Source organism: Mus caroli, unplaced genomic scaffold (assembly GCF_978045245.1).
Source record: "Mus caroli unplaced genomic scaffold, Mus_caroli_1 scaffold_1, whole genome shotgun sequence".
In the NCBI taxonomy this organism is placed as follows: domain Eukaryota; kingdom Metazoa; phylum Chordata; class Mammalia; order Rodentia; family Muridae; genus Mus; species Mus caroli.
The window spans coordinates 41,182,529-41,196,449 of record NW_028227256.1 but is presented as its reverse complement, the minus strand read 5'-3'; the positions used below and the strand labels follow the sequence as shown (position 1 = coordinate 41,196,449).

The 13,921-nt window shown below is 39.3% G+C and overlaps 1 protein-coding gene across 3 annotated transcripts in view; it reads right to left on the bottom strand.

Moving 5' to 3' along the window:
• The window catches only part of Ercc5 (ERCC excision repair 5, endonuclease), a 34,750-nt gene extending 24,167 nt beyond the window's left edge, over positions 1-10,583 (bottom strand). The window contains exons 1-3 of one of the 3 annotated variants that reach the window (XM_029476431.2): positions 10,514-10,583; positions 1,650-1,825; positions 94-285 (exon numbers count right to left, since the gene is read on the bottom strand). Coding sequence is in view for 1 of the 3 variants with exons in the window: in XM_021160458.3 (XP_021016117.1) it covers positions 170-285; positions 1,650-1,825; positions 10,329-10,416 (380 nt within the window). In the remaining 2 variants the exon portion in view is untranslated. Of the gene's footprint in view, positions 1-93; positions 286-1,649; positions 1,826-10,328 lie in introns of all 3 variants that reach the window. The other 2 variants (XM_021160458.3, XM_085836935.1) reach the window with 2 other exon arrangements.
• Between the last annotated feature and the right edge of the window lie 3,338 nt (positions 10,584-13,921).

Genomic DNA, 13,921 nt, shown 5'->3' with positions numbered 1-13,921 from the left:
GAAGCACTACGACAGCACTTCTTTCTCCTTAGTCACAATTCCTCATCCCCAAGTCCAATGCCATCTATCTGCTCGCTCCTCTCCTGACTCTACCTATTGTTAAATGAGACAAAAAGAGAGAACAGCAGAGTCCAATGAGTGTCTGCAGCCACTGTGGTCTTCCTCTTGCCTTGAGCTTCTGAAAGCAGTTTTCAGAGCCTGTCTCTTCAGAAAGGTTTTCAGAAGTTTCTCAGTGGTTTTCCTCGAGTCAATGGATGCAGAATCCTTCCTCTGCCTTCTCTTTGCCTGTGAAAATGAAGTATGTGAGGTCTACTAACAACAATTTATCATCTGAAATTAGGGACAACAGTTGCTCTAGTGATTCCTTCTCACTGCTATCAATAACTATATTCAGATTCTGTGCTGCATAGGGCATACAGAGCACTTGCCTAAATATTACCTATGTACAGCATATCTGGGAAGCTATTACCTAGTGTCAGTTTCTTGTAAATATACATTAATACCACGAAGAATCTAGACACTATAAAAATTATTCTAAAATCCATTTGGTACTGTTTTCAAAATGTATTATTTGTATGTAATTCTCTCCCTCCAAAATACAAGATTATGTTAGAAGAAATCCTTAGCATATATAATAATAAACATCGCACTGAGTAGACAACTTCATTGAGCAAACCACTTCACCTGCACCACTGCAGTTTGGTTGGTGTTCTACTTGGTTCGTTTCCCTGTCACCAAGGACACTCAAACACATCCTCAGAAAGGTATCTCTTACAATGAGCAGTTAGCAGCCCAACTCAACAAAATGGGTACCACCTAAACAGATACTCTAAAGAAACCTCTTTCAGGATTCTGGTTATCTCAGTTAATAGGTAAATTTGAGCATTACATATATAATAGACTCATAAAAGTTTTTAAAAGAGAAACTGTTCTAAGCCTGGCATGGTGGTGCAAGGCTTTAATAGCAGCACTCAGGAGGCAAAGAAAAGTGGATCACTGAGAGTTTAGAGCCAGCCTGAGTTTTATAGGGAGTTACAGTCCAGCCAGGGCTACATAGAGACCCTGTCTCAAAAAAAGAAAAAAAGAAAGAAGACTGGTAAAGATAAATGTTTAAAAACAATTTAAATTAAATCAGTTACATGTCAAAACTGCTCACTGAAAACATACAGGCTACAGGGTAAAGAACTCTTGAAGGGGGAACTAGAAAGGGAGGCAACATTTGGATGTAAATAAATAAAATAATTTAAAAAAGAAAAGAAAATATACACGCTGGGGGGTTGACAGGTACACCTTTGATTCCAGCACTCAGGAAGGTGGATCTCTGAGTTGGAGGCGAGGATGCTCTACACAATGAGTTCTAGGACTGTCAGGGCTAGACAGAAACCCTTTCTTGAACTCCCCATTCCCACAAAAGAAACAAAAGATCCATACAGGCAGACGTACACAAATGGTTAACAATAGATGCATATACATGTATGTATACAATAACAATTGGGGAGAAAGATGGCAAGATTTTGAAGGAGACTGAGGAGGGATATATGAAAAGATTGAGAGGAAGGAAAGGGAAGGGAGAAATGTTGTAACTGAATTTAATATTTTAAAATTTGCTAATGGTGTCTAAAGAGAAAATCAAATCACATGATATTTACCAAGGTCTGTTTCTTTAGCAGTGGAGCATCTCCATCAAATACAAAAATAGGGCGGATACGAAAAAACAAGAGTTTGCAGAGCCGGTGGAATAATGTAAGAAGATGAGCATTTTCTATCACGTTCCCATGGCTATCTCGGACTCCTTTAAGTGCTTGGTTTAGCCAAATGCTAATATCTGGGAGAACCAGTAAAGGAAAACAGTTGGCAATTTTCAGTTTCATCCTCAAAACTTCAATATCCAAGATATGATACCACCAAAAAGAGAGCATTAAACACATTATAAAACATTAATAGAGAAAAGTTAATAGGTTATAAACTTAAACAGTGTAATTCTCTCTATAAGCCAGTCAGCGTGCCAAATGCAGAAAACGTGGCCAGACACCAGCCATATTAAGGTAGCGACCTCTCCTAAAACAAGTCACTATATTTTCTTCTTTTAGTTTATTCTTTCTCAATTTTTTTCAAAGATGTGTTCCCCTTAGTATACTTTGCATTTGTTCCTAACCATGACTCTCCTCTTTGCCAGTTCCTGTAACTTACCTTAAGAGGACTTTTCTGTAATAATCTTTCCTAGGCCTACTTCTTCTATCCAGTCTGCACCATCTGTAGTCGCTACCTCAAACCACCTACCACACCTTGCAAACGTGTTTCCAAGACTAGAGCCGTGCCCTGTCCTAGATAACCCGGCAAACATCTACTTGACTGCTTGAAGACATTTCACACTCACATTCAAACTCTATGCCTTCCTCCATTAAGCTGCTCCTGTCCCACCTCAGTGAATCGCTTTTCATGTAGGCCTCAGTTCTGGGTATCAGTTCTTGTATCCTCATACAGCCAGTATGAGACCAGTTCTACCTTGCAAGCACATCCAATCTTTAATATTGCAGCACTATATTATTATCAACAAAGTTCATGCCTAAGACCTGTGCAATCAACCTATCAAAAACAAAAAATTAGCAAAAGAATTTTTCAAAACGTTTTAAGTAATTTAAAGATTTTGTTTGATCACACTCATTAGCTATTATAGCTACATGTGACCTGCAGGTTTGCCACACCTGCAAGTACAGTGAGGTTTGCCAAAAAAAAAAAAAAAATTAAAAAAAAGATTTATTTTATGTATATGAGTACACTCTAGCTGTCTTCAGACACACCAAAAGAGGGCATCAGATCCCATATGGTTGTGAGCCACCATATGGTTGCTGGGAATTGAACTCAAGACCTCTGGAAGAGCTGTAAGTACTCTTAGCCAATAAACCATCTCGCCAGCCCTACCAAACCCTCTTTTAACAAGAGCCTTTTGATGCTTCCCATTGGCTTTAAGATACCATACACAAACCCTTCATGGCCAATAAAATCTATAAATGATCTTGCCTGTGCTCATATCTATTGTCATATTTTAAGCCACTATATTCCTGTTAGAAACCATTCAACTGTTTCCTGCCACCAAAGACTTCTCCCATACCAACTCATGCTCTCCTACTGAGTCGCAAACTATGTACACTCTCCTGGCCTCAACTAACACTTCCAGATATATAGTTATATGATGTGTATTATTATATGGCAGAAATATGAGCATCTAACACTGAACCCTTAAGGAGTACCTTTCTGGAGTATACCATCCAGTAGGGGGAGCACCAAGCCTGTAAGCAACCTTGTTTGTCTAAACAACTTCTGTTTGCAATACAACCCTGCCCCCAATAAGGCCTAACATATTGTAGATAATATGTATTATTTGTTTAAAAAAATTGGACTTTTAAAAATTAATGTACCTTCCAATCTGGGCTAATGCCCTGAGCAGACCTTGAGCGCAAACTCTGCGGCCAGTTCCAAAACACCCAAAGGAAGATCCACTCCCAAGCACTCTAACATACCCAGGATCATAGGATCAGAGGTGAAGAGGACACATCAGCCCCAACACCAGAAGTAACTGGGACCAGCAGGACCTGGGCACCCAGGAATTCCACCTGATCAGTGGCATGGGGTCCTTCTGGTCTGAGCCAGTTCCCTTAGCAGACCTTGGGCATGTTCTCTGTAGCCAGTCCCACAACACCCAGAAGAAACTCCACTCCCAGGTGCTGTAACACACCCAGGATCACAGGACCACAGAACCACAGGACCACAGGATCACAGGACCACAGGATCACAGGATCACAGGAGCTTGGTCACACCAGGATCTCAGGGTCCCAGAGGCTGCTTGACTCCCAGGGGCTCTGACACACCCAGGATCTCAAAATTACAGGATCCCAGAATCACAGGATCACAGAGACAGTTGAACTCTGAGGAGTTCTGACATAACCAGGATCACAGGGAGAACAGGCCCCGGTCATATATAGCAAGAGCAGGTAGCACTAGAGATAATCAGCTTAAGAACAGAAGCAACAGAAACCAAGGTTACTCGGCATCATCAGAACCCAATTCTCCCACCATAGCAAGTCCTGGATACACCATCATACCAGAAAAGCACGATTCAGATCTAAAATCATTTCTCATGATGATGATAGAGGGCTTTAAGAAGGCTATAAATAAATCCCTCAAAAAAATACAAGAGAACACAGGTAAATAGCTAGAAGCCCTTAAAGAGGAAACACAAAAATCCTTTAAAGAATTATAGAAAAATACAATCAAACAGGTGAAGGAAACAAACAAAACATCCAAAATCTAAAAATGGAAATAAAAACAATAAAGAAATCACAAAAGGAGACAACCCTGGAGTTAGAAAACCTAGGAAAGAGATCAAGAGTCATAGCATCACCAACAGAATACAAGAGATAGAAGAGAGAATCTCAGGTGGAGAAGATACCATAGAAAACATTGACACAACAGTCAAAGAAAAAAAGCTCCTAACCCAAAACATCCAGTAAATCCAGGACACAATGAGAAGACGAAATCTAAGGATAATAGGTGTAGAAGAGAGTGAAGATTCCCAACTTAAAGGGCCAGTAAATATCTTCAACAAAATTATAGAAGAAAACTTCCCTAACCTAAAGAAAGAGATGCCCATGAACATACAAGAAACCCACAGAACTCCAAATAGACTGAACCAGACAAGAAATTCCTCCCGACACATAATAAGCAGAACAACAAATGCACTAAATAAAAATAGAATATTAAAAGCAATAAGGGAAAAAGGTCAAGTAACATATAAAGGCAGATCTATCAGAATTACACCAAACTTCTCACCAGAGACTGTCAAAGTTAGAAGATCCTGAGTAGATGTCACCCAGACCCTAAGAGAGCACAAATGCCAGCAAAACTCCCAATTACCGTAGATGGAGAAACCAAGATCTTCCATGACAAAACCAAATTTGCACAATATCTTTCCATAAATCCAGCCCTACAAAGGATAACAGATGGAAAACACCAACACAAAGAGGAAAACTACACCCTAGAAAAAGCAAGAAAGTAATCTTTCAACAAACCCAAAAGAAGATAGCCACACAGACATGATTCCACCTCTAACAACAAAAATAACAGGAAATAACAATCACTTTTCCTTAATATCTCTTAACATCAATGGACTCAATTTCCCCAAAAAGACATAGACTAACAGACTGGATACATAACCAGGAAGGACCCAGCATTTTACTGCATATAGGAAACACACCTCAGTGACAAAGGCAGACAATATCTCAGAATAAAAGGCTGAAAAACAATTATTCAAGCAAGTGGTCCCAAGAAAGAAGATGGAGTAGCCATTCTAATATCAAATAAAATCAACTTTCAACCAAAATTTATCAAAAAAGATAAGGAAGGACACTTCATACTGGTCAAAGAAAAAAATCTACCAAGATGGACTCTCAATTCTGAACATCTATGCTCCAAATGCAAGGGCACCCACATTCATAAAAGACACTTTACTAAAGCTCAAAGCACACATTGCACGCCACACAATAATAGTGGGAGACTTTAACACTCCACTCTCAACAATGAACAGGACATGGAAACAGAAACTAAACAGAGACACAGTGAAACTAAGGAAAGTTATGAACCAAATGGATCTAACAGATACTTATAGAACATTTCATCTTAAAGCAAACGAATATACCTTCTTCTCACCACCTCATGGTACCTTCTCCAAAATCAACCATATAATTGGTCACAAAACAAGCCTCAACAGATACAAGAAGATTGAAATAATCCCATGCACCCTATCAGATCAACATGGACTAAGTCTGGTCTTAAATACCAACCAAAAATTACCTGAAAGCACACATATACATGGAAGCTGAACAACATTCTACTCAATGATAACTTGGTCAAGGAAGAAATAAAGAAAGAAATTAAAGGCTTTTTAGAATTTAATGAAAATGAGGACATATCACACCAAAACTTATGGGACACAATGAAAGCAATGGTAAGAGAAAAACTCATAGCTCTAAGTGGCTCCAAAATAAACTGAAGAAAGTTTACACTAACAGCTTGACAGTATACCTGAAAGCTTAGAACAAAAAGAAGCAAATACACCCAAAAAGAGTAGGGAGCAGGAAATAATCAAACTCAGGGCTGAAATCATCCAAAAAGAACTAAAAGAATCAACAAAATCAGGACCTGGTTCTTCGAGAAAGTCAACAAGATAGATAACCTTTAGCCAGACTAACCAGAACGCACAGAGACAGTATCCAAATTAATAAAATCAGAAATGAAAAGGGAGACATAACAATGAAATATATCTTAATTACTCTTGTTTGTTGAATATTAACAGTTGAAAATATTAAAATTATGTTCTATAACATCATGGAAATATTGTTGATAATTTTTCTCACTGTGCTTGAAATTAGCATTTTCTTAATGTTTAACTTCAAAGGGTTTTTGCTATAATCTTTTTTAAATAAACTGTTAGACAATGTACACAGATATATAAATGCATTTTAAATACTCTTTCACTATGTCAGGTGGTATCAAATAAGGGCTTTTGAATATATTTCTTAATGATTCTTTTTCAATATTTTATGCTCTTTTACCATGCTTAACTCCCAAAGAATATTTTGTATGATTTGAAACAATTTAGTATTTAATAGGACCCTCAGTTATGGATAGTATTAAGTATTCATTAATGATATTTTTAGGGTTTGAAAGGATATGAATATAAAAGTTGAACATTTTTATGTATTATTTGATACTCAAAATACTCAATATTATTAATATGTTTGATGTATAAAATGCATTTAAATAATAAAAATTAAGGGAAAATAAATAAATAAAAATTAATATACAGTTATTCATTTACTACTGCAAAAGATGCTAGTGTATTTTGTGTTCTAAGCCAATATCTTAGGGTTTCTACTTGGTATGATAAAACACCATAACCAGGGGCTGGTGAGATGGCTCAGTGGGTAAGAGCACCCGACTGCTCTTCCGAAGGTCAGGAGTTCAAATCCCAGCAACCACATGGTGGCTCACAACCATCCGTAACGAGATCTGACTCCCTCTTCTGGAGTGTCTGGGGACAGCTACAGTGTACTTACATAGAATAAATAAATAAATAAATCTTAAAAAAAAAAAAAACAAAACAAAACAAAACACCATAACCAAAAGCAAACCGGGGAGTTTATTTGGTTTACACATCCACATCACAGTCCATCACTGAGGGAAACCAAGGCAGTGACTCCAAGAGAGCAGGAACTTGGGTACAGGAGCTGCTTAGCTGCTTGCTCCTCATGGCTTACTCAGCTTGCCTGCTTATAGAACCCAGGACACAAGCCCAGGGGTGGCACCATCCACAATTGGCTGGGCCCTCTCCCATTAATGGCTAATTAGGAAAAGCCCTATAGTCTTGCTTGATCTTCCAAAGGAATTTTCTCAATTGACTCTTGATGACTCTCATGCCAAGTTGACAATATGTGTGTGTGTGTGTGTGTGTGTATCTCCATCCCTATATATTAAAGAGCTCCCATGTAAAAGTAAATCCAAGACCCTATGGAGATACATTAAACATTGTATTTGTGAACAAGACAAATACACCCCTATGTCTGAGATGCACATATCCTAAAAGAATTGACACATTAAGTGCCAAGAAATAATAGGACAGGAGAGTGGTTATGAGTTTAGCACTCTAGTTACAGAAGGGAGAAGAGAAGCAGCAAATACAAACGCCTAGGACAGAGCCACATCTACACAATTCCCTGTGGTGGGCACAGGGGTGGGGCACTTGGGTATGGAAGCTGATATACAATATACACATCTGAGCAGTTTCCAGAATGACTTCGGGTCTTAGGAGACATGTAAAAATCAACTGCAAGGAGAGTAGTTTTAAGAATGTTACAGCAGTAGGGGAGGGTACAGGGAACTTTCAGGATAGCATTTGAAATGTATATAAAGAAAATATCTAATAAAAAAAGAGTAAGTATGAAAATCCATATAACAACAACAAAAAAAAAAAAAAAAAAAAAAAAGAATGTTCCAGCAGCCCACATGAAAGGAGATAGTGATGGCAGGTCTCTGACCTGAGTGATCAGGTCCAGGATCCATCTTAGAGCAAGCCTTCTGCAGTCTCAGTTCTACTCTGGACAGCTACTTCCACTTGGTCCATTTCTGCTTGCTACACTGCCATAAAAAGTGTCTATACAATCAATCACTTTTGACTTTAGAATTGAGAAAACTCAATTTCAAAGTTAAGATACCTCTTAACTCATATATATGAGGCTAGGGCCTACAGCTTCTGAGAAAAGATCAAACCCCCATATTCCTAAAACACTACATCACACTGAAATAATTCCTTTTCACATTTAAATTAACCACAGCTTACCACTTCTCGTGGAAGGTTGAGAGTTCCAACATGAAACTCTTAGTAAAAACAAACAAGCAAAAAAGCAAAAACAAACAAACAAAAAAAACAAACAAACAAAAAAAGCAGATAAAATCAGATAAAACCAGACAGGCTGAAAGAATTTACACAGTTTGATTAGTCAAGCTTCAACACAAATGTGGCAAAACTAAACTCCTCAAGGGTTAGAAGAATTAAAGAATGAAGCAAAGGCAAAGTCAAAACTTGCTTTAGAATTTAAACTCAAAGAACCAATAACATCTGAAAATAAATGGGAATTTTCCTTAGTCCTGGAATTAGGTGACTGGAGACTGAGTTAATCCATATTGTTCATGTGTCCAGTGAGGGTACTATCTGCTTAATACTCTTAATGCACTAACAGATGTTAAGGTCAATAATGAGAAAAAACTAATCTGTTATTTCCTAACATTTTTTTTGACACAGGCATAAACTGTTTAAATAATACACTCCGCTATTCACATGGTCTAAAACCCAAACAGTTTATTTGGAAAAGTATGTAAATTACAAACCTGAGATAATTGTGGATGGTTTATTTATTAGCAAACCAAACAAATTTCTAACACCTAAATTTCAGATATCAGAATTCTCATGATGAAACACAGAAAATTAAATTACAGAAGTAATCAGATTACTTATGTGAGTGTATGCAGAATCCTTCACAATTTTCTTCAAACGATCCATTATTTCAGAAAAGCTTAATAACCTCATAAACATAACTTCACACCCCAAATGGAACTCAGCCATTTATGAATAATCTACATGGATTACTTTTCATTTGACAGCCCTGATGCTAGGATACTTAACTTCCTATTTTTTTATAAAGGCTGGAAGAGAAAATATCGTAAATCCTTGATGGTGTTATCAGCAATACTTTCTCAAAGATGAGATGGAACTCTGGTATGTCATACATCCTAAGAAAGTGCTCTACCACTACTAAACTGAAACCCTTTGATGAGAATTTAAGAACCCCTCACTAAAAATTGTTCTTCCATCATTAATAATGAAGAAATCCTTAAGCTGCAGTGACACCGAAAAACCACTAGGGTGCGTTTACAAAGCTCTTTGAATTACCCAACTTATGGTACCCTGTGCAAAGACTTGTAAGACAAATTTTTAATTTTTGTCATTGATGTATTTGGCATAAGATGTGATTTTTCAAAACTGCAAGTTCTCCATTAATTATAAGCTGGGCACATAGTAAAGAACTGACATAGTTTACAGAATGGCATGGCATGCCACCACCTACGGACACACATACAGGCATGCACGCACACTCAGCAACTATTTACAGGAATTTCTAGTTTTCATTAAGAAAACGAAGTAAAAGTACCTACTAAGATAAAAGAGGCACTGTAAAACGGACCGTGGAACAGACAAACGTAAACAAACCTTCAAAATTGGTATCACATTTTCAAAGTGGGAGAAAAACAAAACTCCAATGACACAAAACGAAAATTCACACACCCATCACAGAAGCTGGAGGAAACTAATTCACTATACACCGTATTAACTTTTTTTATTCCAACAAACAAGAGGTAACTATTCAAAAAGGAGGGTGGGAGGGTTCGGAACTCTTCTTCTCCCCACCCCACCCCACCCCACCCCACCCCCCCACACACACACACAGAGAATAACTTCTCAGATGTACAGTACTACGGAGCCTGACGCTATACCAAATTTTATCATTTAAATCTCCTTATTCTCCACGACAACTCTGTAGCCACTCAGCTGTGAGAACTAAGACACAGGGGGCACAAAATGGGCCGGCCTAAGGAGCGCAGGCCTGCACGCTAGATAGACAGACACCCAATCGACCCCCAGCACCAGGTCCCGGACGAAGCCCAGTCGCCGAGCAGGCGCTCGTCCGGCGCTCCGGAGCCGCCTTTAAGGATACCCACGGCCAGCACCTTGCCCTCCAGCGCCTCCGGGCTGACCCGGTGGCCCGAGCACTCCAGCAGCTTCCACAGCCCCTGCACTCCCATGGCGCAGGCGCTCTCCCCCAGCCGGGTTCGCGGGGCCTTTGTTGCCCGTTAGGATAAAGGATGCGCCCCGCACCAGCACGCAACGCCACCAACTCACACGCAGAGCCCACCGCTCTCCGCCTAAAACCCGCTGTCACCAGGGCTTAAAAGAGGAACACGGCGCTGACGCACTTCCGGAGCGGACCTGGTCTCCCGAACGGAATTTAAATGTAGTGGGAGGAGCAGAAAGGTTTCAGCCCCAGTACTGGCACGCCTAAAAGTACTGAGAAGCAGCACCGGTGACGCCAGCGCCGAGCCTTCCTCCTGTCGCGAGTGATTTCTCCCGCTGACCACAGGATGAAACCTCTTAGTTTCCAAGTGAACGCGAGGGTTGGGATTCCCGCGTTGACACTTGACACATAAATCCCACGCCCGAGCACTCCCGCAGTCAGTGTGTGGTGTGTGGCGATTCAGTTTTGAATCTGTACCTCTGTTCGACTGGCTGTTAGGCGCAAAAAGTATTTGCACATATTGGCTTTCTTAGTGGAGTGAGGTCTCCTTTGTGCATTTTCAGTATCAGTCTCCCCATTGCCTCCCCAGCTTTGCCGATTTGGTGCCAAGTATTGGGTTCGACAAGAAAAGAACGGAAAGATGAGTATCTTGATTTTTGTGAAGGCAAAAGTTTGCACAACGTGCAGTAACTAGGTGGCAGTACAACGCAGTGCTTAACTTTGAATTTCCTCCAGCGTTTGAGTTCCACAGTTGGGAGAAATGACTTGGGGCAGAGTAGAGCCAGGAAAAGACACGGTATGCTCATTCTAAATCGAATGCAGCCCTTTGAGGCCTTACTAAAGAGTTAGCTCTGTGGAGATTACATTTCTTCAGAATTTCTTCTCCGTCATCTGTAAGCAGTACAAAAGAACAATCTTTTACGGAGCAGAGTGAATATGGGCAAAGCACTTAGCATACAATGGCTCAATTTTGATGGACGGTATTGTAATTACATTCAAACCCAGTAAAAAGATTGATACGAAATAATAGATAGCCTGACGTGGTGGCATAAATATCTGGGAGATGGGCAGGAATAACACAAGCTCAAGACTCACATGGCCTTGTCTAAGAAAAAAAAAAAAAAAAGGAAGGAATAGAAGTAGATAATTTCTGGGGGAAAAATTCATTTACAGCTGAAGTCTATCAGAAGTCAAGTTTTAGCAAAAACGTATCTATGTCCAAACAGGTGGTTTACAGTAGCGGTGTTTACTTGTCTTAGTGCCAGCTTATTTTCCACTGGGTGTTAAGTCTCACAAGGGGTTTTTAGCATTCCCTTAATGTGCAAAATTACGGACTTTTGCATTTTAGTAAAGTCGTATTTTACTGAAGGCAATTTAATTGCCTGTTTAATTTTTATCACTTCCAGCAGTAGACTATAAACGTGTTGAAACTGGTATCAATCTTGATGAGTGTTATACCCCTTCCTTAGTAGTCGGTAGCAGGAGTTCGTAAATGTTGCTTAAGTGACCTCTCAAGTCTCCGGTCTGATGCTCCCCAGGACGGACATTTTGCATCCTGTGGAAAATATCTGGAGTAGAGGTCATGCAGATGATAGTTCAGATCTTGGCTGGACCATGGAATTACTATGTATTCAGGTCAGTATCCATGTAGAATGCAAAATTCACGTGTTGAATATAAGTACTGCACAATGTGCCTGTATTCAAAGTGATTTTTAGAAAATGATTGTCAAAACAATAAGGCCATTAGGCACCTAAGGGCACATGAACCAGAACTTAACAAAACCATGTCTGTGTCTGACAGAGTCATGGTCAGTAATAGATCACAAACATGAAGATATGTCTAAGTCCATGGATGTGATTTCTACCTCACCATAGATATACAGAGAGAATATCAGGGTAGCCTCTAATCCAGTATAACTGCTATACTAATAGGAAGGAGTTGGAACATCATAAAGTGTGCCCACAAATACAGGAAAGGCCATGGGAGGACAAAAAGGGTGGCCATCTTCAAGTCCAAAAGATAAGAAACCAAATGTGCCAAACCTTGTCTTAGTCTATGTAACTGTGAGGAAAAAGAAACGAAACAAAACAAACTTGTTTCTAAGCAACCTGAGTACTTTATTGTGAAAGCTCTAGCAAACTAAGACTCTCTATAAATCTAGGCAAGATGCTCCACCAATGAAAGCCTCAGTTTTAGCTGGCACACGTCCCTACCACCAACAGCTGGGGCGCTGTTCTGATTTTCCTATGAAAGCACCTAGAAAGTGATGGCATTGAGATCAGGGCTTTTGTTTTGTTCTTATTTTTTTTTAAGTGAAAGATTGGCAGGGTAGAAATGCTAAGAGTGAAACTGAGTTAAATAATGCCACAGGTTCTAGAGTGGTTGCCTAGGCTCACTCCATGGCTGTAAACAAAGCAACTTGAGAAACACTTCAGTTGCTATACCTGCTTTCTATGATGGGATATGCCCCTGTAACTGTAGTAGTGCATACAGGATTAACAGGTTCTATAAATGTGGTGGTTTCAAAACACTTGGCCCATGGGAAGTGGTACTCTTAGGAGGTGTGCCCTTGTCAGAGGAAGTTCATCACCAGGGGTGAGCTTTGAGGTCCTATTCTCAAGCTCCTCCTAGTGTGGAAAAGAACCTTCTTCCTGGCTGCCTGTGGAAGAGTGTCCTCTCCTGGCTGCCTTCCAATCAGGATGCAGGACTCTCAGCTCCTTCTCCAGTACCATGTCTGCCTGCAGGTTGCCATGCTGATAACAGACTAATCAATTCAAAACACATTTTCAAAATAATAATTATAGCAAGCATTTAAATAGCTTTTCAACTACTATTATAAACACCATACTCATTAGCGTAACCGTTCTTCCACATCACTACCAAAGAGGACATAATCTCACAGGTGAGACAACTTGTAACTTCTGAGTCAATCAGCATCCTTCATTAGAAGATCTGACAATTTCTAAGACAGGTTGACTAACAAATCAAATAGGAATATTACTAGTTTTCAAAAGGAACTTTGCAGGAACTCTTATGCACACCCTGAAAAAAAAAAAAAACCTCCCACTGAATTCAAACATTCTGTGCTCTGAGTCACTTTTAAATCTGTAAGCTTAAGTTTTAAGTGGCCGTATGTCTGTCAGTGGTTTCAATAAAGCACATGATTAGTGTACAGGGAATAAACTCATCTTATTTTCCCAGCTGTCACTTCGTTCTTAAGGTTTACATCTTATTTTGCATTTGTATTCTTTTCTCTTAGCTCTTCAAACCTATTGCTTTGAAATACTCAATTGAACTATTAAAAACAGTTTATATTGAAAATATGCTTGAACCACAAAAATTCCAACCTTGTTTTTTTTTTTTGAAATTAATATAAGAAAGTTTCCAAATCACGTTGTGAAGGATTAGAGAATCAGTGCTCAAGTACTTGAAACTTAGCAAGCATGGCATGGAAGTTATTGCCTTTTCACATTGTTCCGGTGATTATAAAAATTGTAAGATGTTTCTTATAACA